Source organism: Martes martes (genome assembly GCF_963455335.1).
Source record: "Martes martes genome assembly, chromosome: 8".
Taxonomy (NCBI): domain Eukaryota; kingdom Metazoa; phylum Chordata; class Mammalia; order Carnivora; family Mustelidae; genus Martes; species Martes martes.
This window is the reverse complement of record NC_137895.1, coordinates 75,810,835-75,838,790: the sequence shown is the minus strand read 5'-3', so window position 1 is coordinate 75,838,790 and position 27,956 is coordinate 75,810,835. Positions and strand designations below refer to the sequence as shown.

The following is a 27,956-nucleotide window of genomic DNA, read 5'->3' as shown; positions in this document are numbered from 1 at the left end:
GATCAAGCCCCACATTGGGCTCTCTGCTCAGCAGGGAGCCTGCTTCCCCCTCTCTCTCTGCCTGCCTCTCTGCCTACTTGTGATCTCTCTCTCTCTCTCTCTCTGTCAAATAAGTAAATAAAATCTTAAAAAAAAAAAAATGTTGCCTTTTCACATAAGTAGTAATCTTAAGCCTAAGTAGAAATGAACTTTTGTTTCTTTAAAAATTTATTGGGTGCCGGGGCGCCTGGGTGGCTCAGTGGGTTAAAGCCTCTGCCTTCGGCTCAGGTCATGATCTCAGGGTCTGGGATCGAGCCCCATATCAGGCTCTCTGCGCTGCAGGGAGCCTGCTTCCCTTCCTCTCTCTCTCTGCCTGCCTCTGCCTACTTGTGATCTCTGTCAAATAAATAAATAAAATCTTTAAAAAAAAATTTATTGGGTGCCTACTGGGTACCTATACTTACTAAGTGCTCTGACTACAGTGCTTCATTTATGCTTTATAAAAACCCACTGCTTTGTTTAGTTTTCATAACAAATGGAATAAAGTAAGTTACTTTCCAAATGAGGTAGCTCTAGTTCAAAATTTGGGTCACAGGGCTAGTAAATAGTGAAATTAGAATTCCAGCCAAGAACCATCTCTCCAAAGTGTATTATCACAACCACAACTCTTTACTGTCTTCCTTGAAATATAGATATAAAATATGATTTCATCAAACATTGCTAGTTAATCAAGTCTTATGGTAGAATCCTGTAGAAACATTTCTGAAATGAATGTTCAGATGTATTCTCCATTTTATATTGTCTCCATTTTATATTGTGTCATGACTGTTCGGTAGATTGAATTATATCTGGAATTTATACTAAGGTATAGAATATATCTGTGCTTCTAATTTACATTAAATTGGAGCTGGTGTCACTTTGGAAGTTAACAGAAGTACTGCCCACTATGGTTTCCTTGTATTTCTTCTTTAAGTAGTCTCAGAGTACCAGTTGAAAAACGACTCACTGGCTCTGATAACCAATTTCTATTTTATGCTACTAATATTATTATCAGATAAAAATCTAAGATGTTGTCACATTATATGAATGTTTAATATAACATAAACAAGTAACTGTGTGTCCTAATTCTATTTTTTAAAAAAATATGGTTAGACTAAAGAGGGACAGGTAAAGAAAAAGGCAGGAGAGGAAGATATAGGGATATGGCAGAAGAAATGTGACCAGAAATGATATAGTCATTTCAGAAAACAGTTGGGCAGTTCCTCAAAAAGTAAAGAGTTATATGGTCCAGCAATTCCCCCGTTAGGTGTATGCCCCCTGTTTATAACAGCCAAATAGTGAAAACCACTGGAATATCCAGCAACAGATGAATGGATTAACAAAATGTGGCATATTCATACAGTAGAATATTATTCAGCCATAAAAAGCAATGAAATACAGTTACATGCTACAACGTTAATGAACCTGAAAGCATTATGCTCACAGAAAGAAGGCTGTCACAAAAGACCATGTATTATATGATTTTGTATATACGAAACATCCAGAATAGGCAAATCCATGGAGACAGAATGTAGATTAGTGGTTGCCAGGGGTAGGGAGAATGGAAGAATGGACTGTCGACTCTTAGATATAGAGTTTCTTTTCGGTGTGAAGAAAATGTTCTGGAATCAGATAGTCGTGATGGTTACATGAACCTGTGAATATACTAAGCATCACTGAATTGTGCACTTTAAGAGGGTGGATTTTATGATATGGGAATTATATCTCAATTTTTTTTTAATTTATTTATTTGACAGACAGAGATCACAAGTAGACAGAGAGGCAGGCAGAGAGAGAGGAAGGGAAGCAGGTTCCCCACTGAGCAGGGAGCCCGATGCGGGGCTCGATCCCAGGACCCTGAGACCATGACCTGAGCCGAAGGCAGAGGCTTTAACCCACTGAGCCACCCAGGCGCCCCTATATCTCAATTTTTTAAAAAGATTCATTTATTTGAGAGAGAGAGAGAGAGACTGAGCAGAGGAGGGACAGAGGAAGAGAGAGAATCTCAAGCAGCTCCCCACTGAGCACGGAGCCTGACTTGGAGCTTGATGCTATGACCCTGAGATCATGACCCCAGCTGAAATGAAGAGTTGGATATTTAGCCTCTGAGCCACCCAGGCACTCCTATATCTTAATTTTTAAAATATGACCAGGGATTCCCATGTTTGTAAAAATCCCATTGAAAATCTTTATATGAGTGTATACATGCATCATTAAAATATAAATATTTTTATTTTCAAATGTTAGTTAAGCCTGTTGTAAAATAATCTTATGTTATCTGTCCTTCAACTGAATCATTTTCATATTATGGGAAAATAGGTAGACAATTAATCTACAAAAACATTTATATTTAAAACCTTCAACTTACTCTCTCTTTCTCCCACCCCCCCTTCTATAGTAAGTTGCAGCAATCATAAATCTTCATCCCTAACTACTCTAGGATGTATTTCCAAAGAGCAAAGATATTCTCTAGCATAACCATAATATAATAGTCAAATTCATGAAAATTAACACTGCTTTAATATTTTTACCTGAACATATTTTTGCTGGTTCACAAACTGGCCCCTGTACACGGATAGTGAAAGAAGATGGAAGAGACTGCTCCAGATTGGTAGGTGGCAGGTTTGAGAAGCAGAGGCATTAACACAAGGCTTGTCATGGTTGGCTACAAGGTAAATGGATCTCTGCACTTGCCCACCAGAATCTTAAATTTGTAGAGAGGCCTTACTGGGTTCAGTCACATCTAGCGTCCAGATGGTCCCAATAACACATTGCTCTCTCAAGGCTGCTTCCTTGGAAACAGTTTCCAGCAATGGGAATGGTGGTCAGAGTATACACTCCAAGCACATGTGAGGGGTTGAGGAGCCTCCAGTTGTCCCAGTCCAGCTCATGGTCAAATGGCAGTCATGTCCTGTCAATGACCCCCAACAATTCTCCATATTTTTTTATAAATATATTTTTTAAGATTTATTTATTTTAGAAAGAGGGAGAAAGAGTGCAAGCAGAGAGGTGGGGGAGGGGGAGGAGGGACAGTATCCTGAAGCAGACTATCCACTGAGCACAGAGCCCCACTTGGGACTTGATCCCGTGACCCGTGAGATCATGACCTGAGTCAAAACCAAGTGTCAAACCTGGCGATTCACAGACCTATACCCCTGGGGATAAAAATACATTATATGTTTATTAAAAAAAAAAAAAACAAGTGTCGGACGCTCAACCCACTAGCCACCCAAGTGCCCCATCAACTTTCTATATCTAAATATTGCCAATTATCATAATACTATCCTTTATAATAACTTCTTTCTCTCAATTCATTTGCATTTTAGTTGTTATGTTGCTCTCATTTCTTTTAATATCACCTTCTCAGGGGGCACCTGGGTGGCTCAGTAGTTTAAAGCCTCTGCCTTCAGCTCGGGTCATGATCTCAGGGTCCTGGGATCGAGCCCTGCATCAGGCTCTCTGCTCAGTGGGGAGACTGCTTCCCTCCCCTCTCTCTGCCTGCCTCTCTGCCTGCTTGTGATCTCTGTCTGTCAAATAAATAAATAAAATCTTTATTTAAAAAAAAATCACCTCCTCAGCTTCTCTTATTTTTATTTTTATTTTCTCTTCTCTTATTTTATTTCTATTTTTTATGACATTGATATACATAGAGTGCAGAACTGTTGTTATTTTAAGAAAGTTCTTTAAGTTAGATTTGTCTGATAGTTTCTGATGCTATGATTCAGGTTACGCCTTTTTGTGTGTGTGTGTGTGTGTGTGTGTGTGTGTGCAAGAATACTATGTGTTTCTGAAATCCGCTGGATAACCAAAAACTTGGTAGTTTAAAACAACAGGAATGTATTCTCTTATAGTTCTGGAAGTCAAGAGTTCAAAATCAAGGTGTTGGCAGGCCTTTACTCCCTAAAAAAGCTCTAGGATAGAGTCTTTTCTTGCCTCTTCCAGCTTCTGGTGCTGCCAGGCATTCCTTGCCCTGGGACAGCGTAACTCCAGTCTCTGTCTCTGCCATCACATGACTTTCTTCCCTTCCTTTCTCCTCTTCTTATAAGGGCACTTACTGGATTTAGGGCCCATCTCTGTAATACAGCATGATCTCATCTGGAGATCCTTAACTTAGTTAGATCTGCAAAGACCTCCTCCCCCCCCCCCCAATAAGGTCACATTCACAGGTACATGTGGTTTAGGACTTGGGCATATCTTCTTGGGTCCACAGTTCAACCCACTACACTGCCTAAATGATGTTGGGTCTTTCTCAGAGGATAATGTCAGGATACACCGAGTGTAGACAGAAGAGGAAATGGATTTTTTTAAAAGCATAAATCATACTGACATTCGAATTCAAATGAAATATTATAGTTTTTCTTACCTTCTCACCCATCATGTAAATTCTTTCTTCAGAGGGAACGCACTAACTCCTAACATTATTAAAATGTTTACTTCTTTGGTCAGTCCTGCAACATAGGTAAAATAGTTTCAGAATTGCTACTCCTGAATCATTACCAACAAGAAACTTGCCAAATAACATTTAAGATTTCTTTGTGGTTCTTCTGGTCTTCAACTGAAATTGTGTGGCCAGGTTCAAGTTACTTAGACCAGTATCTCCTCCCCCTTTTATGTGGTTGTTATTCATTTGATATACCATTCAGTTCATTTATTCTGTTTGTATTTAATTTTAAGGTTCCTACCTTCACTGGTTATTGGTTTCATGTTGTTTTTTTGAATAATAACATATAACATGATTCTAAAAGTAGAAACATATAGAAAGGATACTTAAAGAGGTCACTCCCTTCCCTATCCATTCTGCCTTGTTCCTCCAATCTCCAGTAGGTAACCAATTTCATTAATTTCTGGTTTACTGTGTTTCCTTTTATAAAGGTAAGCAGGTAAATGTACACTTTCTTATTTTGCTTTCATTTTGCATAAAGATAGTATACTATATATTAGAGGTTCTCAAATGGAGGTGGTTTTGTCCTGTAGGGGGCGATATCTGGAGACTTTTTATTGGGGGAGGGGTGACTACTGTAGTAGACACTACTAGCATCTGGTGGGTGGAGACCAGATATGCTGCTAAACATCTACAGTATGTAAGATAGCCCTCAACTGCAAAGGAGTACTGGTTCCATACATCCATAATGCTGTTCAGAAACCCTGCTATACATCTACTTCTGCACTTTGCTTTCCAACTTGGAAGTATATTATGGAAAATCACTCTACAGAGAACATCCACATCCTGTTTTACAGCTCCATAGTGTCGGTGCTATCGTTTATTCAGTCTCCTTTTTATGGACACTTAGATTGTTTTCAGTATTTTGCGATTATAGATAATGCTGCAATGGATCTTACGCACTCCTATTGTTATTTTTGGAAGTATATCTTTAAAGTAAATTGCAAGAGGGTCAGAGGCCAAAATATTTGAAGCTTTGCAAAATCCCCTCCAAAAGGTTGTATATTTTTGCATTTTCACAAATGTATGAGAGTACTGGTTTCTCTATATTTGCTAGCTGAATTGTCAGGTTTTCGAACTTTTACCAATTTGAAAAGTAGGAAACTCAGTGTAGTTTTAATTTGCATTCATTTTATTATTAATGGCATCTTAATTATTTATTTTTTAAAATTTTTATTTATTTATTTATCCTAGAGCAAAAGAGAGAGCAAGTGTAAACATGGTCCCACACACAAGTTGGGGGGAAGGGCAGAGAGGGAGGGAGAAGGACAAGCAGACTCCGCCCTGAGCCCAGAGCCTGACGTCAGTGAATCCCACTGCCCATGAGATCATGACCTGAGCTGAAACCAAGAGTCCATGCTCAACCCACTGAGCCCCATTAATGGCGTTTTCAAAAAGTTTTTGCTTGTTCACATCCCTGGACCAAAACCTCAAATTTTATATTTAAACCAAATAATTTTAGATGAAATGCAGAATAGTGTTTATAAAATACAGTGAAACAAGGTATGTATTTCTGCACTGAAAATATCCAACTTTTTCCCCATGGCTATGTCTCAATGAATTTTTACGTGAGCATATCAGAGTGTAATCCTGTCATGCCTGAGAGAGAAATACTCATCACCAGGTAATAAATTTAACAGTAGACATAAGATATTTAAAGTCTCCTCTGGAGTTTTCAGACCATGAGGTCTGAGTAAACTAAGATGCCTTTGTACTAGGATTCCTTGTGTGCTTGGTGTTTTATAGGCCATACATGTCTCTTGGAAGTCTTCGCGATCAAGTCATCTATCCTGATTCCGTGGATGACATGCATGATAAAGGCTATACAGACCATGATCTGGAATGCATTCTACACAATGTCCACCTCTATCACATAGTTCAAAGAGAAGGAGGTAAAGTCTACCACTTTTAAAATGCATTTGTTTCAAAAAAATAAACTTGGGTAAATAGTCTATGGTTTAATGTGAACATATGCTACTATTAGAACATAAATACAGAAGACAGACTTTATAGCATTTATTGCTTTTCCATTACTGACATCCTCTTTTCTGCTTGGATTATACTTCTTGCAGCACACTAGGCTTTTTATTGCCTGCTACTAGCATTTGAAAACAGTTTTTCCTTCATATTTGAGTATATAATTGTCTCTGAGGCCACCATCAGTGTAGATGTATGTAAAGTCTGTGACAGAAATATTATCCTGTCAAGTTCTCAGCTTATATTAAGCTTAATAATTTGAGAAGTAGATATCACAGAAATACTTTTTTATTTTCATTTTTTTAAAGATTTTATTTATTTATTTCACAGACAGAGATCACAAGTAGGCAGGGGTAGGCAGAGAGAGAGGGGGAGGCAGGCTTCCTGCTGAGCAGAGAGCCCGATGCGGGGCTCGATTCCAGGACCCTGGGATCATGACCTGAGCTGAAGGCAGAGGCTTTAACCCACTGAGCCACCCAGGTGCCCCTACTTTTTAATTTTCAGACCCACAGTCTTACCAACACATTTTTTTTTCCTCTTTCAAGTAGCACATAGAGAATCAGATAAAATACAAATTTCTGTAGTATATGATTTATGCATAAGACATTTTTGAAAAAGTAGAATTAACACTTATACATATGAACTTTAAAAAGAATTACTTTCTAATAGTCAAATCTTTTTTTGGATTAATGTTTATTTAAATTCAATTGATTAACATATAATATATTATTGGTTTCAGAGGTAGAGGTCAGTAATTCATCAGTCTTATATAACATCCAGTGCTCATTTTATCATGTGCCCTCCTTAAAGTTCATCATGAAGTTACCCCATCTCCCAGCACCCCTCCCCTCCGGTAACCCTCAGTTTGTTTCCTATGATTAAGCAAGTAATAAGACTCTCCGTAGAGTCCCACAACTATATGGTCAATTAATGTTTTTTTTTTCAACATTTTATTTATTTACTTGAGAGAGAGAAAGAGAGTGAGAGAGAGTATGAGAGGGGAGAGGGTCAGAGGGAGAAGCAGACTCCCCACTGAACAGGGAGCCCAATGCGGGACTTGATGTCAGGACTCCAGGATCATGACCTGAGCCGAAAGCAGTCACTTAACCAACTGGGCCACCCAGGCGCCCGGTCAATTAATCTTTGACAACACAAGAAAGAATATCCAATGGAAACAAGACAGTCACTTCAAAATGGTGTTGGGAAAACTGGACGTCAACATGCAAAAGAATGAAACTGAATCACTTTCTTACACCATACACAAAAATAAATTCAAAATGGATTAAAGACTTTTATGTGAGACCTGAAACCATAAAAATCCTAGAAGAGAACATAGGCAATAACCTCTTTGACATCAACCCTTAGCAACATTTTTTCTAGATATGTCTCCTGAGGCAAGGGAAATAAAAGCAAAAATAAACTTCTGGGACTACATTAAAATAAAAAGCTTTTGTGGGCAGAAGACATGAACAGATATTTCTCAAAAAAAGATATTAGATGACCAAGAGACATATAAAAACATGTTCATCATTACTTACCATCAGGGAAATGCAAATCAGAACCACCAGGAGGTATCACCTCACATCTCCCAGAATGGCTAAAATCAACACAAGAAACAATCATTGGTGAGGATGTGGAGAGAAAGAAAACCTCTTGCACTGTTGGTGGGAATCCAAACCAGTGCAGCCACTCTGGAAAACAGTATGGAGTTTCCTCAAAAAGTTAAAAATAGAGGTACCCTGTGACCCAGCAATCACACTACTGGATATTTACCCAAAGAATAAAAAAACACCAATGCGAAAAGATACATGCAGCACTATGTTTATAGCAGCATTATTTATTTATAATAGCCAAGATATGCCAGCTGCCCAAAGTGTGCATCTATTGATGAATAGATAAAGAAGAGGTGGTGTGTGTACATACGTATAATGGAATGTTATTCAGCCATAAAAAGGAATGAAGTCTTGCCAATCGCAATGACATGGACAGAGCTAGAGAGTATTATGCTAAGCAAAATAAGTCAGAGAAAGACAAATACTGTATGATTTTACTCATATGTGGAATTTAGGAAACAAAACAAATGAGCAAAGGGGAAAAAGAGAGAGAAACCAAGCAACAGACTCTTTATTATAGAGAACAAACTGATGGTTACCCAGGGGAGGGGCATGGGAGGTTGGATTTAGGAGTGCATTTGTGATGAGAACCAGGTGTTGTACGGAAGTGTTGAATCACTATATTGTACACCTGAAACCAATATTACACTGTATGTTAACTAACGGGAATTAAAAACTTTTTTAAAAAGACTCTCTGTAGAGCATTTAGAATAATGGCACATAGTAAATGCACACAAATTAGTAGCTAATGGTAAAATTACTACTCATAATATTAATACTATGATATTTTGTCTTTTTGTGATGGTACTTGATATTTTATATGGAAATTTCATATATATTATTTCATTTGATACTTATAATCAGAAATGAGGCAGACAAGAGACTTTATTCTGTTTATTTTTGTGACATTCCTAAACATGAGTCACAAATACTGAAGATATGGAAATCAGATTGTCTTTTTTTTCACACGGTCCTCTCCTTCCCAGTTTTAAAACACCAGGGCAGAATAAATGCTGCATGTTAATCTCGAGGAAATTATTTTGGGTAAATTTGAAATCCAATCACCTAAATAGAAATTTATAATAAACATGGACCATTCTATTCTTTTAGAAATCATCAAGAAGTTTAAGAACTTTTTAAAAGAATGTTCCAACCTTAATAATGTAACAGTAATTGTTATGGTTTATTGAGTGTTCACCTTTCAGAACACATTAAGCAATGTACGTTGCCATCTTAGTTAACATTTATAACTGTCTCGTGATGTGGGTTTTAATAACCCCTTTCACAGGTGAAATTCAGAAGTTTAGAAACTTCCCCAGGGGATCACTATTGTTATGACAAGGATTCAAATACAGATCTCACTTGAAAGTCGGTGTTCTATACTAGGCCATGCCACTGTGCTATGCTATCTTCTAGCTTCTTAGACACTAATAAGAACTATTATATCCTTACACATAAAAACAAAAACAAAAACAAGGGGGCTACTCTTTACTCACTTAATCATGGTTTTTTTTTTTTTTATTAATTTATTTGACAGAGAGAGTGAGATCACAAGTAGGCAGAGAGGCAGGCAGAAAGAGAGGGAGAATCAGGCTTCCTGCTGAGCAGAGAGCCTCATGCGGGGCTCGATCCCAGGACCCTGAGATCATGACCTGAGCCGAAGGCAGAGGCTTAACCCCCTGAGCCACCCAGGCGCCCCTACTTAATCATGTTTTTAAGCAAAGCTTGAAAGCACCTAAATTTGAAATGACATCACTTATTTTAGAAGAAGCCTACTGAAGTTCTATTTAAACTAGCTAATACTTTGCTTTGAGAAATGCTTTGCTTTAAAGACGGAATTAGAAACTACGTTTGATTCCATGCAAAAGGTTATAAAATAGAAAAGAGTAAAAGTGTTAACAAATGTTAACATGAACTAGAGCAATACCTAAATCTCAAGGAAGCAGGAAAACTGTTTTCTTTGCTGGCCTCAGCTCACTAAATCAGCATCAGAGGTGAAATTATAACTCAGACTTTTGATTTATATGTTCTATGATCAAGCAATATTGCCTACTAAAACTTTTGGGTTGAGTGGAACAGAGGACATAATTTATTTAAATATGTAAAGCTAAAGTTTCTTTTGACCCAAATACTTTTCTCTTGTGCTTTCTCAGTTGGCAGGGAAAAAAAAAAAAAAAATTAAGCCCGGACTATTTCTCCACTGTGTAGCAATCTGAACTTATTTTTCAATCCTTGCTTGTGTTTCATAAATGCTATAAAATTCAGTTATAAAGAGAAATTGTATTTCAACAGTTTTCACTAGAAGCAAGAACTTTATTTAAATCAGATGACATTTTGAGATTTTTTTCCTAATATAAAATTGTAAGGATATGTTTTTAAATGAACAGAAAATTCCTGGAAGTTTATCTCCCCCCCCCCAAAAAAAAAGAACAGTGGTACCCACTGGGGAGAATTATTAGGAAATAGGGAAAATGTTTTCAACCTAGTGCACAAAAACAACAAAGACTCTACACTTCCTATTTTCTTTCCCTTTGTCCAAGTTTGTTTAGAAAGTTTAATAAAGGTGAAAATTCAGCTGACGGATAGAGAGGAGGGCAAAGAGCCTGAATTTTTTCCAAATGGGAGAACTAAGCCTTGAATACTTGGGATTTGGAATTGTTGTACTGATTGTATGTGTCAAGTTTTGGCAGTCATTTTGCTCTCTGAATATCAGACATTGCCTACTCTGCTTTATTTTCTGATATTCTCACAGATAATATTTGATATGGCCATCTCTCTCATAGGCCCCCCCAAAAAAGATAAGCCATAAAAATAATAAAAACCATCAAATTTTTAAATATTATAAAAATGTGTAACTTAGAAAATCAAAGTCTCATAATTCCATTCCTGGAGGGGTTTGTGGGGTGTGTGTGGGTGTTTATAGAAATGTAATCATAATTTATATAAATGTATATGCGTGTATGTATCTATACATACTCATATAAAGTACCAGGCACATGGAAGCCATTTAAGTTAGTTTCTGTCTTACTCTTTGTAGACTTTGCAATAGGCCTGTGTAAATTGTTAGTCTTTTCTCCTACCACCCTCCAAAATAAGCATAGGTATACAACTTTTTAGAGATATTCAGAAACAAATTTTAAAAGCGTCTGTATTTTGTATTCTTAGAACATGTTTTATCAGCATAAGGAATTATTAACATTAAAAAATATGAAATCTGGGGGTGCCTGGGTGGCTCAGTTGTTAAACGTCCGTCTTCGGCTCCAGTCATGATCACAGGATCCTGGGATCCAGCCTGGCATCTAGCTCCCTGCTGAGAGAGGAAGCCTGCTTTTCCTCTCCCTTTCTCCCTGCTTTTGTGCCCTCTCTCACTATCTCTATCTCTGTCAAATGAATAAATAAAATCTTTTTAAAATTTTTAAAAAATAAGAAATCTAAACCAAAATGCTTATAAATGAGGCTCTCTAGTATCCAAGCATATGTTCTATAAAATACCAGGTCCTTTGGTGTTAATAATTTAAACTTGCCAGGAATCAATTGTCCAGGGTAAAATATATGTTATATGTATACATATACATATATGTATGTATATGTATATGTAATATATGTAAAAATATATGTTATATATTTTTAAGGATGGGATGCTGTTATGGACTGGAAAGATGTTCTGTCTGGAGGGGAAAAGCAAAGAATGGGCATGGCTCGCATGTTTTATCACAGGTAAGTATGCCATCATTGTAAATAAAAAAATCTTTGGACAGGATTCAATGTCCTCACCTTTAGTTTAAAATTATCTTCCTGGGGGATGGAGAGATGGACAAAATGAGTGAAAAAGAGTGGGAGATACAGGCTTCCAGTTATGGAATGATTAAATCGCAGAAAAAAGGCACAGCATGAGGAATATAGTCAATGACATTGTAATAGTGTTGTCTGGGGACAGACACAGCTACACTTGTGTGAACATAGCCTAATGTGTAAACTTGTCCAATTACTATGTTGTATACCTGAAACTATACAACTGTGTGTGTGTCAACTATACTCAAATAAAATAGAAAGAAAGGAAAAAAGGAAAAACTAATGCTTATTTTTTAGGTTGAGTAATGTTGGATGACAGAATTAAATTCACATATATCCTATGTTTGAAAGGATTATTACTAATTTTAAAATGTGATGAATACATAACTACTATTATACTGGGTGAACACAGTAGGTAGGCATTCACTACTTCTGAATTAAATTATTAAATACAAGCTAAATTAACTTTTCAAGCACTCAGTAGCCTATTAAGCTCCTCCTTAAAAATCAGACACTTGGGACGCCTGGGTGGCTCAGTTGGTTAAGCGGCTGCCTTCGGCTCAGGTCATGATCCCAGCGTCCTGGGATCGAGTCCCACATCGGGCTCCTTGCTCAGCAGGGAGCCTGCTTCTCCCTCTGCCTCTGCCTGCCTCTCTGTCTGCCTGCGTTCACTCTCTCTGACAAATAAATAAATAAAATCTTTAAAAAAAAAAAAAAAAAAAAAAATCAGACACTTACCTAATGCAAAAAAGAACCAGCCAGCACAGGTCTTAATAGATCAGAAAAAGAGAGATACAGGAAATAATTTCTCCTGATAAAACTTCTCTCTGCAACCAGCTTCATAGCCTTTTGAGGTTCAAGGATACCAAGCACAAGAAGCTGGTAAGAAATATTAAAGCTATTCCGAAATATTCTTGTCCTATTCTTCTCTGAAAAAAGATCTCTCTGTCTCTGTCTCTTTCTGTTAATCTTAGGCCTCTGGCAATGAAAATCAGAGTTGTATGCAAAGCAGGAGGCAGACAAGAAATACATTACTCACGTTTTAATAAACCATGTTGGGAAAAAAAGACCCAGAGTTATGTACATAAACAACTAAATGGCACAGTTTATGGCTGTAAACTGGGGCAGATGTGACATTCTGAAGGAGTTGCAATAGAAGCAGAAATACTTTTATTGTGAACTTTAATAAAAGATAATGATAAAAGGAGCCATAGATGTGTGTGTGTGTGTGTGTGTGTGTCAAGGAAGCCTCATTAAATACATAGCAGCTAGTTAGCCCTCACTTAGCGATCAGTTGGCTATCAGTTTTTTAAAAAAACCTTTTATTATGGAAAAAACATTAAAACTCCATCAAAGAAAAAATTGTAAGTTGAATCCCACGTTCCCACCATACTGATTCACCAAGTATAGCATTTTACCACACTTAACTTTTCTATTTTTTTATAAATTCTGAAGCATTTTAAAGCAAATCCCAAATATCATGGCATTTTTTCCTAAAAACTGTGGCATCAAGAAAATATAGGAATATTGTCTTACATAATAGCTACCAATATGTAGCCATTCATAGCTAATAAAATTGATAAAAATTGAAGTCATCTAATACCAGGCTCATATTCAAAGTTCCACTAGTTGTCTCAAAAATATTTTCATAGTTGATTTGTTCAAACATGTTGAATTTTGTTGTTACATCTTTTAATCATTTTCAAACTAAAGTCTCTGCTACTCTGTGCCCTACCACCACCACTCACCCGCCAATCTTGTATGTCATTGACTTGCTAAAGAAATAGGGTTAGAGATAGAGAACAAACTGAGGGTTGATAGAGGGAAATGGATGGGAGATGAGCTAGATGGGTGATGGGAATCATCACTTGTTATGATGAACTGAATGTTGTATGTAAATGATGAATCACTGAATTCTACTCCTGAAACCAATATTGCACTCTGTGTTAACAAAGAATTTAAATTTAAAAAAAAAAGAAGATATAAGAAAAAAAAAAAGAAATAGAGTTAGTTGTACCATAAGAATAGTGCTCATTCTAGATCGTCTGATTACTTCCTCATGGAATCTTTTACCTCTTTCTTTAATCTCCATTTTTTCTTGTAAACTAGAAATTAGAGCTAAAAGCATAATTATATTTTAGTTTAGACTTTTTAAAAGAATATAACATATTTATCTTTGAAAAAGGAACATATTTAAATAATTTTATTAAAATACAATTATATGTTTATTTCATAAAGGTAGAAAATATAGATAAGTTAACAAAAACCATTATCTCATTACTTGTGTTAAATAATAAAAATTCAGGTAAATTTTAAAGAAAAAATTGGTTTTATTGAACAATTTATGAATAAGACAGCAGCTCATCTAGCAAGTAGAGAGGAGCTCCAGAGGGATACAGAAAGGGAATAGTTTTTAAAAGCAGGGCAAGAAAGTCATGAACAAATTCACCTCCTATGGGGAGTCTAAAGGGTCTTATTAGGTTGATCACCTCACCAATGTTGACCAAGAAAATCTAGACTGACCAGTTCAGATTACATTCCTGGGGAAGGTTGAACCAGCAATCAGTTTAGATAGTAAGCCCCAGTTTGGTGACATGGACCCAGCACAAGTGACTCTTTTGGGCCTGTAGGTGTCTGTCTGGAGTTTTTTTAATGAGAAAATATATTATGTTAATAACATGGTATTTTTGAATTTAAGAAACAAAACAGATGAACATGGGGAAGGGAAGGAAAAATAAAATAAGATAAAAAACAGAGAGGGAGGCAAACCAAAAGAGACTCTCAACTATAGAGAACAAACTGAGGGTTGCTAGAGGGGATGTGGGGGGAGGGGAATGGGTGATGGGCATTTTGGAGGGCATTTGATGGAAGGAGCACTGGGTGTTCTATACAACTGACGTAACACTAAGTTCTACCCCAAAACTAATAATACACTATATGTTAACTAGATTGAATTTAAATAAAAAATCTAAAGAAAAAAAATGGTATTTATAATGTGCATGGTTAGCTCAAAAATATAGCAAGCTAATTTGCATCGACATGGATGGAGCTAGAGAGTATTATGCTAAGCAAAATAAGTCAGTCAGAGAAAGACAAGTATCATGATTTCACCCATGTGGAATTTAAGAAACAAAACCCTGGGTGCTGGGCATTAAGGAGGGCAGATGATGTGATGAGCACTGGGTGTTATATGCAGCTGATCAGTAACTCAACTCTACATCTGAAACTATTGATGTACTATACGTTGACTAATTAAATTTAAATAATAATAATAAAAGAAACAAAACAGATGATCAAAGGGAAAAAAAGAGAGAGAAAGAGGCAAACCAAGAAACAGACTCTTAACTACAGAAAACAAAGTGATGGTTACCAGAGGAGTTGGGTGGGGGGATGGGTGAAATAGGTGAAGGGGATTAAGAAGTGCATTTATTGTGATGAGCAACGGGAGTTGTATGTGTTGAATCACTACGTTGTATACCTGAAACTAATATCATACTATAGGTTACCTAACTAGAATTTAAATAAAAACTTTTTAAAAAAGAATATGGCTATGGGCACCTGGGTGGCTCAGTGGGTTAAAGCCTGCCTTCGGCTCAGGTCATGATCCCAGGGTCTTGGGATAGAGCCCCGCATCGGGCTCTCTGCTCAGCAGGGAGCCTGCTTCCTCCTCTCTCTCCTGCCTGCCTCTCTGCCTACTTGTGATCTCTGTCTGTCAAATAAATAAATAAAATCTTTAAAAAAAAAAAAAAAAGAATATGGCGAGATAAAAAGTTACAAACCAAAATTTGCTACCTCAGAATTTTTAGTGCAATGTATGTTAGAATGCCCCTTTCTTAGATGATGTGGTGAGATTCAAGAGTAAACTTTACTGTTTGACGTTTATGACCAGCTGTTACCCACTATCACCCTGAATCTGTTTGAGCCTTGTCCATAAATATTCAGTAATATGATCACCAGCATAGTTGGTGAAATATAATATGATGGGTTGTAAAATGTGACCATAAATTTCCCACTGTGTCAGTGTGTTAATAAAATAAACCCTGTAACAAAGAGCAAGAGGCATTAATCTCAACCCAAAGAGATTTTTAAGTACTTGTAACTGGAAATAAATAGTTGATACTTGGTATCTAAAATATTTTGGATACAATGTGAGACTAAATGAACATCAAGTTTCAAGCATACCAATAGAAAGAAAATTTAGTGACCTATAGAAAGATCCATGGAGATGAGCAAGTTGTTGAAAAGCAGAATCTGTTGAGGAAAAACAAAATGAAATAGAAATTTTAAACCCAGTGAGAGAAAAGTAAAATAATGAGGAACTGCCTTCCCTCATCCTCAAAGGATTAACAAGAAGATTTGAATTGCAGACCTAAGCTGGCTAAAATGGAGAATTTTGGCAGGGATTATTAAGTGTCATAGTAGTATACTCTTTTTGAGAGGATTTTAATTTTAATGTTTAAAGAGTGATCAGAAAAGTTCTGTCCTAAGAGGAATAGATTAGGTCCTTCACAAAGATCCCTCTTCTGATGTTACACCAAAAGAAAAAGAAAAGAAAATCAGAGAAACAATATTCTCTAGTGTTTTATTTAGTTATGTCAGACCAGATTCCAGCTACTGCTTAATTTAAGTACACACACACACACACACACACACACACACACACACTTCTGCCAAGAAAACAAAACTATGGAATCTATCTTGCATCTGCTAGCCTAAGGATTACCACGACCACTGAGTGTAAGATATATACTTTATTTCTAATTCTAAGATGGCATGTCTTCTCTGTTTAGCTCAAAGCACTCTGAAAAATGACACATTATAAAAAATAACTAAATTGCTAAAAAGAGATTTACACAGAAAAGGAAATATTTATCCCAAATTGTTCTCTTTTATTCTTCCTTTCTTCTCCCTTTTTTCTACTTAAAAAAATTATACACAAAACTGTAACCAACTCTGAGACAAAGAAATAGTGCTTAATACTTAAACAGAACAGTAACCAAAAGCCAACCAGCACAACAATTTCTGTTGATGCTAGGGGGAATCTCCAGTGGTCTTTCAGTTCTTGCATGGAGAGCCGTTACTAAAGTCAAAGGGGGTGTTAAAGCTACCTTGATTCCTGCGTCTACTCGCCTTGATTATCCTCCCTGGAATAGGTAACAGGATCTTATTAGTAAACAAATTCAGCTTATAAAAACAATTTAAAGTGCTAAATAAGTATGCTGAAGGAGAAATTATTACTGGCTTTAATGTTTACCTTCTCATTGTCATTTATTTTTAAAGATCAGAATATCTTCATGGAGGAAATTGTCCTGGTAAATACTTGATACTGATTTTCAGCTCTGAAATAAATACTAAATGACAGTGCATGAGTTGACCTTTGGTCCCATTAACAAAGCTAGTCATGTTGCTGAGTACCAAATATGTACCTAAAGTCCAGATAGGCTTGAAGGAAGACAGGGAAAGGAAAAAAGAAAAATAAGAGCAAGGGGGGCTGAGAGGAAAGGAAGAAAATAAACAGAAGGAAATGGTAGCAAATGTTAGGTGCCTCTGACTGTAGTAGATAGTCATTCCCAAAGTAAAAATCAAGCTAAAAAAATAACTTACTGAGTATAATCAGAAAAATATTTACTGATTTTTTTTTTCCCTTAAGAATTTGATTGCAGGCGTGCCTGGGTGGCTCAGTGGGTTCAGCCTCTGCATTCAGCTCAGGTCATGATCCCAGGTCCTGGGATCGAGCCCCGCATCAGGCTCTCTGCTCAGCAGGGAGCCTGCTTCCCTTCCTCTCTCTCTGCCTGCCTCTCTGCCTACTTGTGATTTCTCTCTCTGTCAAATAAATAAATAAAATCTTAAAAAAAAAAAAGAATTTGATTGCAAAGCAGGGTCTCAGTGTTACCAGGTTAAATGCTTACTCTGTATTTGTCAGATTAGGCATACCATTTTTGCAGAATCTTGTAGCAGTGTAATTCCATTAATCATGCTCTGGTACTTACATGGTTGGTAAAGTTATCTTCTCAATAAATCTTTGCTAACAGGGCTTTTGGCCTGTTTGATAATTAGCTACTGTAATGTATTTTTCATGTAATTAGTCAGAACCTGTCACCAGGAATGAACTTGCCTTCTGTGGGAAAATGCACTCAGTGACCTGCCTCATCTTTCTTATGCCTCGCACCCATGATTCACTCATCTGCATAACAATAAAGCCTATTGTATAGCGAACAGGCATCCAGAAATCTATTTAAAATTAAGGAATATAATATTCTAATCCAAAAAGGGAAGATGACTGCTCTTTTGCTTCATCATTTATCACCTTTAATAATGTCATATGCTCTTTTGCTCCTTTAAAGTTAACGTTGCAGGGTACCTGGCTGGCTCAGTTGGTAGAGCATGTGACTCCTGATCTCGGGGGTTATGAGTTCAAGCCCCTATGTTGGGTAAGCCCCCATGTTGGGTATAGAGCGTACTTAAAAAAATAAAATAATGAAGTTAACATTGCAACTCATATTGTCCATGTAAAGATTTATTATTCAAATAGGAAAATCATTCATTTATTTGTGTTTATTTTTTTCGAGACCAAAATATGCATTGCTGGATGAATGTACCAGTGCTGTCAGCATTGATGTTGAAGGAAAGATATTTCAGGCTGCAAAAGGCGCTGGGATTTCCTTACTATCTATAACACACAGGCCTTCTCTGTGGTGAGTGTTCCCAATGTTAATTTGCAATAGATGGTTTTTCTTTATATTTCTCAGAGAATAACTCTGCCTAAACTTTCACTATAGAGCATAGACTATTTCACTTATTTTCTACCTATATTTCTGTTAAATTGCTCACTGGTAGTGTAGATACCCTAAAACCTAACATTGTAAGATTAATGTGCTATTTGAAAATGGTTATCACATTCCAATAATTCTGAAAATAAATTGAAAAATTGAGTGATTTTTTTAACTGAAAATATTCATAATGCATAGCATGTACTGGGAAAAATGCATTTCTGTAATTTTATATCATCTTTTTAGCCCTTTTTTCAAAATCCAGGAAAAAAATTCTACAATTTAATATTCTCCCAAATGATTAAGTTGGAGAAAATGATTAAGTTTTGTTTAAGTATTAATTTCTGGGGGAGGAGTTTTGTTTTAAGGAAAAATGAATGAAAATATTTTCTAAATAACAGCTCATTAAACTCAATGGGATTTCCCCTATTTAAAAAAAATAACACTTTTTACCATTCCCCTACTTTTCTACTGATTCATCACATAATAATAGTTGCTATTGCAGATTCAGCACCTATTCTGTTCCAGGTTCATTTTATTTAAGTCTCATAACAACTCTATATTGAGTATAGGTAGTCTAATTAGACCCTGATAGATGAAGAAACTGAGAATTAGAAAAATGAGGAAAGTAACTTCCATGATCACACTACCTATACGATAGTACGCTGCTCTATTTATTATAAGGAACTCAAAATGCACTGTATATGTAAGCCATAAAAACACTTTTTCATTCATAGTACACTCATCTACGTGGATATTTCTGTTTCTTCAATCAAAATATTTTCTTTGGATATATTAGTAACTACAGTGGACTCTGTACACGTTAGTCTCATCTTTCCCAAGGGACAGAAAAGACTTCTCTCTCTCCGTAGCAGGTGCCTAATTACATTCAATGCCAAAGCTCTCATCATGTACATGATTTCAAACCTAGGCTGAGTAACAAGCTTTATTGGAGTTAATCCTGGAAGCCATTCTAGACTTTTCACTCTATAGAGAATGTTTACTTTAAAATTATGAGTTAACTGAGCATGCATTTCAGATCAGGCTTTCATTGTTTAACATTCTTTGATTCTGTGTTCTACTTCTGTTGAGTAGATAGTAATCTATTTTTACTCTTTATTTAAACATTCGAATTTTTCATAATTTTTTCCCGCAGAGAGGTAACCTGAAAATAGAGCATTTCATGAAGTGACCTTTTCTATAGAACTGTGGGGTTTGTCTCTCTGTCATTAAGAACTGATTGGCAAGGGGCGGGGTGTGGGAGGTTGGGGGAACCAGGTGGTGGGTATTAGAGAGGGCACGTATTGCATGGAGCACTGGGTGTGGTGTAAAAACAATGAATACTGTTACGCTGAAAAGAAAGAAAGAAAGAAAGAAAAAAAGAAAGAAAGAAAGAAAGAAAGAAAGAGAAAGAAAGAAAGGAAGGAAGGAAGGAACTAATTGGCATACGGAGTGATAAGACCCTGACTTACTAATCTCTCCAGAAGCAGTCTGGATATAGTCCAGGATGAGTACATGGCAGTGAGTGTGATTCCTTTGACTTTTCCCTGGAGAAAATCAAGAGGAACTGGATCTTTACAACACATTACATCGGTCTATAAATGCCCAAATCAGTGACAACATAGAACCACACCAGAAGAACTCTTGAGCCCTTTCTGGTATGGACTTGTCATTTCCAGACATGCTTCCTAATTGATCACATGTTTGGATAACATGTACTTAGTCTTAGTTCTGGTGCTTTTTCTGACTTTGTCAATAGATTTACTATGCTATTCTGTCATTCAGTTCCTTATTCAAGTAGCCTAAAGAGCCACTGAAAACATATTCAGCCATTTTTTTTCTCATAAGGAGCAAATAAGTTTTTGTTGTTGTTGTTGTTGTGTTTTTAAAGATTTTATTTATAGCAGTTTTATGGTCACAGAAATATTGAAAGGAAGGAACAGAAATATCCCATATGTTCTGCCCCCACACATGCATAGCTGTATTATCAACATTCTCCACTGGAGTCATACATTTGTTATGAATGATGAACCTACATTGACCCATCATTATGACCCAAGGTCCGTAATTTACATTAGGGTTCACTCTTGGTGGTGTACAGTCTAGGGGCTTGTACAAATTTATAGTTGCATATATCCGTCATTATAGTATTGTACAGAGTATTTTTACTGTTCTAAAAATTCTCTATGCTCTTCCTATTCATTTCTCTCTTCCCTCAAGCCCTAGAAACCACTATCTTTAATATCTCCCTGGGTTTGCCTTTTTCAGAATGTCATATAGCTGGAATCATATAGTATGTAGCCCTTTCAGTTTGGCTTAGTGATAGTCACTTGAATTTTCTCCGTGTCTTTTCATCTTTTCATAGCTCGATAGTTCATTTCTTTTTAGCACTGAATAATATTCCATTGTTTAGATGTAAATAGTTTGTTTATCCATTCACCTACTAAAGGACATCTTGGTTGCTTCCAGTTTGGGCAATTTATAAATAAACCTGCTGGAAACATTCATATAAAGGTTTTTAGGAAGACACAGGTTTTCTCACCTCCTTTGGATAAATATCAAGGAGCGCAATTGCTGGATCATATGGTAAGAGTATGTTTAGTTTTGTAAGAAACTGCGAAATTGTCTACCCAAGTGGCTGTACCTTTTTGTAATTCCCACCAGTAATGAATGAGTGCTTCTGTTGCTCCACAGCCTTGCTGGCATTTGGTGTCAACAGTGTACTGGATTTTAGGCCATTCTAATAGATGTATAGAGGACAAATCTTTAAAGCAAATTTTTAAAGCAAGTAACAAAATCTGTAATTTTCTGCCTTTTAGCAAGAGAAACGTGTTTTTAATTGCAGCTATTTATAGTACATTTTCCCATAAAACTAAAAATCATGTTACTTCTGCATCACGAATTAATTTAGACATTGTACATTCAACACATCTATCATTTCTTTTTTTTTTTTTAAAGATTTTATTTATTCATTTGATAGAGATCACAAGCAGGCAGAGAGGCAGGCAGAGAGAGAGGAGGAAACAGGCTTCCCGCCTAGCAGAGAGCCCGACGTGTGGCTTGATCCCAGGACTCCGGGATCATGACCCGAGCCAAAGGCAGAGACCCAACCCACTGAGCCACCCAGGCACCCCACATCTATCATTTCTTATTAGTCTTTCTCCCTAGATGAAATTCTTATTTTTCCTGAAAAGGTTTCCATAGAGAGAAAAAAAAATATTTTCTCCATGACAACAAAGGGGTAATTGTTGATTTAAAGATTAAAATCAACTATCAGTATACAAAGAGGTCAAAAGTTACAGACGCTTATTAAATTATTTGATTCTTGGATAGAGTTATATCCCTGGGGAAAGTAATACATTATGTGTTGATTTAAAAAAATTTTTTAAAGAATTATAGCTTTATACCTACCACTTTCCTAAGCTTGATCCTATTAATACAGGAAGCCTACAGATTATTTCCAATGAGCCTCAGTTAATATAGTATCTTCCTTAAAAATCCTCTAAGTCAAACCCTGAAATATTATTTTAGCCCATTATATAGAACATACCTTTGAATCTCAGGTCATGAAACACCCATACATTTTCTTCCTCCCATGTTGAAATCAAATAATGTTGTGGGACTGGAGTGACAAGCCAAACCTTCGTTATACATTGAAGATAGAAGTTGCCCAAGATCAGAACTATTGCATTCTAAAATTACTCCCAGTTGTAATCCAACGTTAAGAAAGCCCAAGAATATTAAAAACAAGATCATTAATCTCTGTCATATGTTATCAAACACATGAACTTTCAACTTGAGAGTGATTTTTAGCCTTTTAGACACAGTTTAATGCAAGGTAATTTCCTCCTCTTACAGCATGATCTATCCAATCAGAATGAGATGAAACCAGAGGTCCTTCAGTCGATGAACAGATAAACAAAGTGTATAAAATCATGCAGTGGAATATTATTCAGCCATAAAAATAAAGGCAGTACTAATACATGCTATAACGAGATGAACTTTGAAATCATTTTAAGCGAAAGAAGTTAGTTACAAAAAGCCACATATTATGTGATTATATGTATATGAAATGCCTAGAATAGACAAATCCAGAGAGACAGAAAGGAAACTGATGGTTGGCAGGGACTGAGCAGGGACTGGGGCTGCTAATAGGTATGGGGTTTCTTTTCCGGATAATGAAAATATTCTGGAATTGGATAGTAGTGATGGTTACATGAGCTTGTGAATCAACTAAAAATCACTGAATTTTACACTGAAAAGAATGAGTTTATGGTATGTGAATTATATCTCCAGTGTAAAAAAGGAGGTAAATCTACTTGAAATAAACCCACTGATCATAGTAAATAATGACAGATGAGAGCTTAAAGGGGATCAAGAAGCAAGAAAAACTATAAGGAAAAGAAAGGAAAACTGGGGACACATGAAAACATTGGCCACTTCCGCATAGTGACAAGATGGGGGGCGCTCAGCCATGCAGGGCCAACTCTGCTAGCATTATTCTCTCCACGCATCTCCCACAAACCCCCGAAACTGGAGTGACTTTAGCCTCTTCTTAGGACAAGATGGACTGTCTCCTGTCTCATCAATAAAATTATCTCTATACTTCTCTGAAGTTTCTAATTATGAACCAGAGCCATGAGAAAGGAAATTACATTATAAGAAAGCATGGAAGTATCTTTAAAAGATTTTTATCAAAGAGTTCATTTTTTAAAAGTGTTTTAAAACTTTTTTTTTTTTTTAAATATGCTCCACACCCAACATATTACTCACAACCCTGAGATCAAGACCCAAGCTTAGATCAAGAGTCTGACACTCAACTGACTGAGCCACCCAGGCACCTTTGAATTTCCTTTATTTTTATTAGTTTTTTTTTTCCCCCTGTGTAACCTTTAAAATTTTTACTTTCTTTCCTCAGCTTCTTTTCCATCCATTCTAACTAAGCTTTGTTATTTACTCAGGAGTCATACTGGGTTTGAAGATAAATTAATTAGATACAAATAGCATGTCTTCCTTAGCAATTCATATACATTCAGGATATAAAAGAAATTTAAGATAAGCAATAGAATTTCCAAGAGATCAATGACTTCTGGGGTTAAAAAAAAAAATCACAATATTCAACCTCTTAAGGGGTTCTTGAAAATCAAATGTAAAATAGGCACCTTACTTAAAATTTGCCTTTGAATATCAACTGGAATGATAAACCTAAAATGGCTCTTCACAATTATTGCTAATAATATTATTTCATTTTAATTATGCAGGAAATACCACACTCATTTATTACAGTTTGATGGTGAAGGAGGTTGGCGCTTTGAACAATTGGATACTGCTATCCGCTTAACACTGAGTGAAGAAAAACAAAGGCTAGAATCTCAGCTAGCTGGAATTCCCAAAATGCAGCAGAGACTCAATGAACTATGTAAAATTTTGGGAGAAGACTCAGTGCTGAAAACAGTAAAAAACAAAGATGAGACATCCTAATTTGTTTTGACCTGTTTTAAAAGTTAATTTTTAGCTAAAGACTCAGTCTGTTACAGTGCATGCATTGTGTTTAAGCTAAGCACAGAGATAAAAAGAGGAGGTAAGAAATGTTTTATAAAACTTTAGCATCAAGGAAATATATGATCTGACTTTTCAGAAGAAAATAAACAAGTGCATTATGTGAGATTAGTCATTTTGGCTTATACTAATTCCTAGCAAAAGTCTAATTCACCCCATCAAACAGGATTTTCCGGGTGAATTTATGAAGAATACCAGATTTACTATGTGTATGTGATGTGTCTGAGGTTCTTAACAAACATGGGAGATATCTTGAGAATGGAACAACTTAAGAACAGCATATGGTTTGAAACAAGGTGCATAAAATTAGAAGTTTGAGTAATGTTTCAGTCTATTTATGGTTATTAGGTTTAGTAGGTAGAATTCACATTCATCATTACTCGCCAACTAAACCCTGTATACAAAATAGCTGACAGTCTGATAAATAATTTCAATATGAAAAAATTATTTAATGGCAGTGGTTGAAAGAAAGAAGCATGGCTCTACATGTATAAAATGCCATATTCTTAAATTTTAGATTTTGAGCATCTTACTATGGGCATATAACAAATTAGTTTTAATGAGAATCTTACATATTTGTTAATAAACTCATTCATTTTAAGAAGAGAATTGCCAATACAGAAAAGGAATATCCCAACAATGTATGTCTTAGCCTGTTACTTTGCTTGGCAGCATTATCTACGGTAACTTCTGTCCAGAAATACTCAGCTTGGTTTTGTGCTCAAAGGAGGGATCCATCACATTTTTAAATAGCAGTGCTATAATAGAATATAGAGATTCTCAAAAATCACAGTAGTAATAAAATGCAAAGAAATAGCACTTTATAATTTACAATCCTTGTTTATATCATTTCATTTTAATTCTTGTGGCAATGTTTGAGGCAACTATTATTTACCTCGTTCACTTTTGAGAAAATTAACACTCAGACTTGCCTTAATTATGCAATTTATTTAGGTACAGATCCAAGATCAAATGAAGTTCTGATTCCTTATCCAGTTCTATTTCCACTTTCTACTATCATCCTTGAAATCTAACTGGGCTATAATATCAATAAAACTTAGATGAGATGTTGAAAAAAAAATAAATTTGGTAATGTTAGTTGTATCATTATTTGGTTATTGATTACAAGATGTGGAAATTAAATACAAAGTGGAAAGAAAGGTCATTGGGCTGTGATTTAAAAAGAGCCAAGAAAGCAAATTTTTCAGCAACATTGCACTCATATTGAATATTAACATACCTCTACAGCTAGCAATCAGAAGGGAAATTCATTGTGTTATAGGTAAATTTAGTATTTATTGAACATACTGAGAAAGAGCATGGAACAGTCCATATAAAATAAATCTTACCTATTCATGTGCCCTGACGTTGGAAGTACACAAGCCAGAACTGCATTTTAATCTCCTATTGTCTATGCCACCATGTTGATAGGCCAGGAAAAATGAGAATGATTGGTTGTTAGTAGTTTGGGGTTTTATTTACATATTTAGACACAACCATAATCAATGCTAAGTCAGTGTTTCCCAGACTTTCTCAAGTGTAGAGGACCTAGAAGTCATTCATGATGACTGTAGTTGAACAGCATGACATTTTCACATTTTCAACTCTGCCGTGCTAATTAAGACATTGTTAGTTATCAATAAATGTAACCATCTCAAGTGAAGGAGTGCAGTACATCTGTCTAGGTTTTTCTGTTAGTATCTCTAGGAACTCGTATTCTTTTGTCAGTTACTGCTACTTCCTGTTAGAAAAGTGAAGTGGGTGTCCCAGGTTTGAAAAAATGCATGGAGCCAAAACTTAAACCTGAAAACAATGATCCATTAATCTTAACTTCTATATTAGCAGTTACTCAGTTTATACTGCTGTAGGGAACAGCATGAGGCAAGCGTCTTAAGTTAACTTTTCAAGGTACAAGAAGAAAATGAAAAGTCCTCATTTGAAACATGTGCATAATTTCCATGCCTTAATTTTCACATTGAAAAAGAAAGCATTTAGGACTTGATATATTGTGTTTTGAAACCTAGAAATGAACGCCAAAACAAATATTAGATTTGTAATTAACCCTTATTTGATACATCCTACCAATGAGCTGAAGTGAGTAAGATTCATTACAATGTACGGGATTTAAGGATGTTTACAATTCTGTACTAAAACTGTACACACTGTAATTTAAATGTTACAGTTCTAAGAAAAACATGTTTTACATGAGCTTTTTTGTGCCTATTTTCTGAATTTTCATCAAGGACCAATATCCTCTAATTTGGAGGGGAAATAATCTGTGATTTGAATTTGTATTGATGTACCATTTAACTATTTCCAAAATGGTCCAATGAGTATACCATATTTTACTATTCTTGTAGTTATATTTTATGAAAAAGGTGAACAAAATTGAGAAACTAAAGAGGGTAGATGAGGAAAGGAAAAAGAAAATATTTCCATTTTCAAAGTACTTTTACCATGTTATCTATTTGCCCAAATTTTTGACTTCTAGGATTTGGGTGTTTTGTCAAAGAAAGCTATAAGTTTAATGCAACTTAGATTTGTAAATGGGCACTCTTTGGCTAACTTCTGAACTTGGGAAATAAGTTGTATTCTATGAAAATGTTGCATTTTATTTCTTCAGCATGTATTGTTAGGCGAAGCATGAGTCTAAAATGGTGTGCGTTCTTGTAAACACGACAATGTTTAAGAAAATCCCTCTCAAGGAATCTCAAGGAAAATGATACATCCTGATATTTAAAGCAGGTTTACATTTGTTTACAATAGGAATGGTTTTCCCTTGACAATAATTTGAGTTTTGTGTCAAATTTTGCTCTGTCAGTAAAGGTATAAGTGAATGTTAGTTTTTTATTTGAGACCTTTGTCCCAAGTATAATTTCATATTTGGCAATAGGCTTAGCCTATTAAAGTTGTTTGGAATAATTTTTTGATTCCATAAGCCCAGAAAAATTTGTTACTTACTGGAACCTAGACCTGGAGAATGTTACACACTTCTGAGATGTGCAGAAAATGGTAATGATTATTAAACCATTGATTAAGAGATGTCTTTGATAGAATTACTTTATGGGCAAATAGTATTCTCATTTAGAAATGTAAAGTACTTTCATATAACCCAGGGTATTGACATTTCTGCTGATATACCTTTAGGTATGTCAAATATGTTTTAGAGCTGTACTTGTCATGTTTGCGACATGAGAACTTTCAGATGGATGTATAAAATATTTTTATTAAAAGCAAATCCCTTCTTCCATTGTCGGTGCCTTTCTTGACTACCAAGTACTAAAGTGCTTTACAGGTTTTATTGTGAAATTTCCAAAACCAGTTATCTACACTTAAACACAGGGCCTGTGTTAATGAAAGCAAGTGAGAAAATGTCCTAAGGGTAAAAGTTACTATATAGCTAAGCTAGAATGTGGCTATGTGTGACTACTCTATAGTATAGTCTCTGTCCAATGAGCAGTTACTTGAAGGCAACATTTCTTGTGAATTCCTTAAATCATCATCAAAACCACTTGATTAATCAAAGGAATTACAAATTGTTCCAGGGGTAAAAAACATCCTATTTTTATATTTTGAATGACTGCTGGCTATGTGTCTACATACATCTCACTTATAAGTTGTACAATATGCAATCTTTTTTAGGTAATTTTTAAAAATATTTAATTTTTTAATATTTATATATTTAATATTTAAATATTTTTAAAATTATTTTTATTAACATATAATGTATTATTTGCCCTAGGGGTCCAGGTCTGTGGATCATCAGGCTTACACATTTCACAGCAC

The 27,956-nt window shown here is 35.7% G+C and overlaps 1 protein-coding gene across 1 annotated transcript in view; it reads left to right on the top strand.

Annotated features, from left to right (window-relative positions):
* ABCD2 (ATP binding cassette subfamily D member 2) overlaps positions 1-27,418 on the top strand; it is a gene marked incomplete at its 3' end in the record, with an annotated part of 62,950 nt that extends 35,532 nt beyond the window's left edge. Inside the window, exons 7-10 of the mRNA XM_080810148.1 lie at positions 6,206-6,351; positions 11,682-11,766; positions 18,411-18,536; positions 23,873-27,418. Coding sequence (XP_080666274.1) covers positions 6,206-6,351; positions 11,682-11,766; positions 18,411-18,536; positions 23,873-24,092 — 577 coding nt within the window. The remainder of the gene's footprint in view (positions 1-6,205; positions 6,352-11,681; positions 11,767-18,410; positions 18,537-23,872) is intronic.
* Between the last annotated feature and the right edge of the window lie 538 nt (positions 27,419-27,956).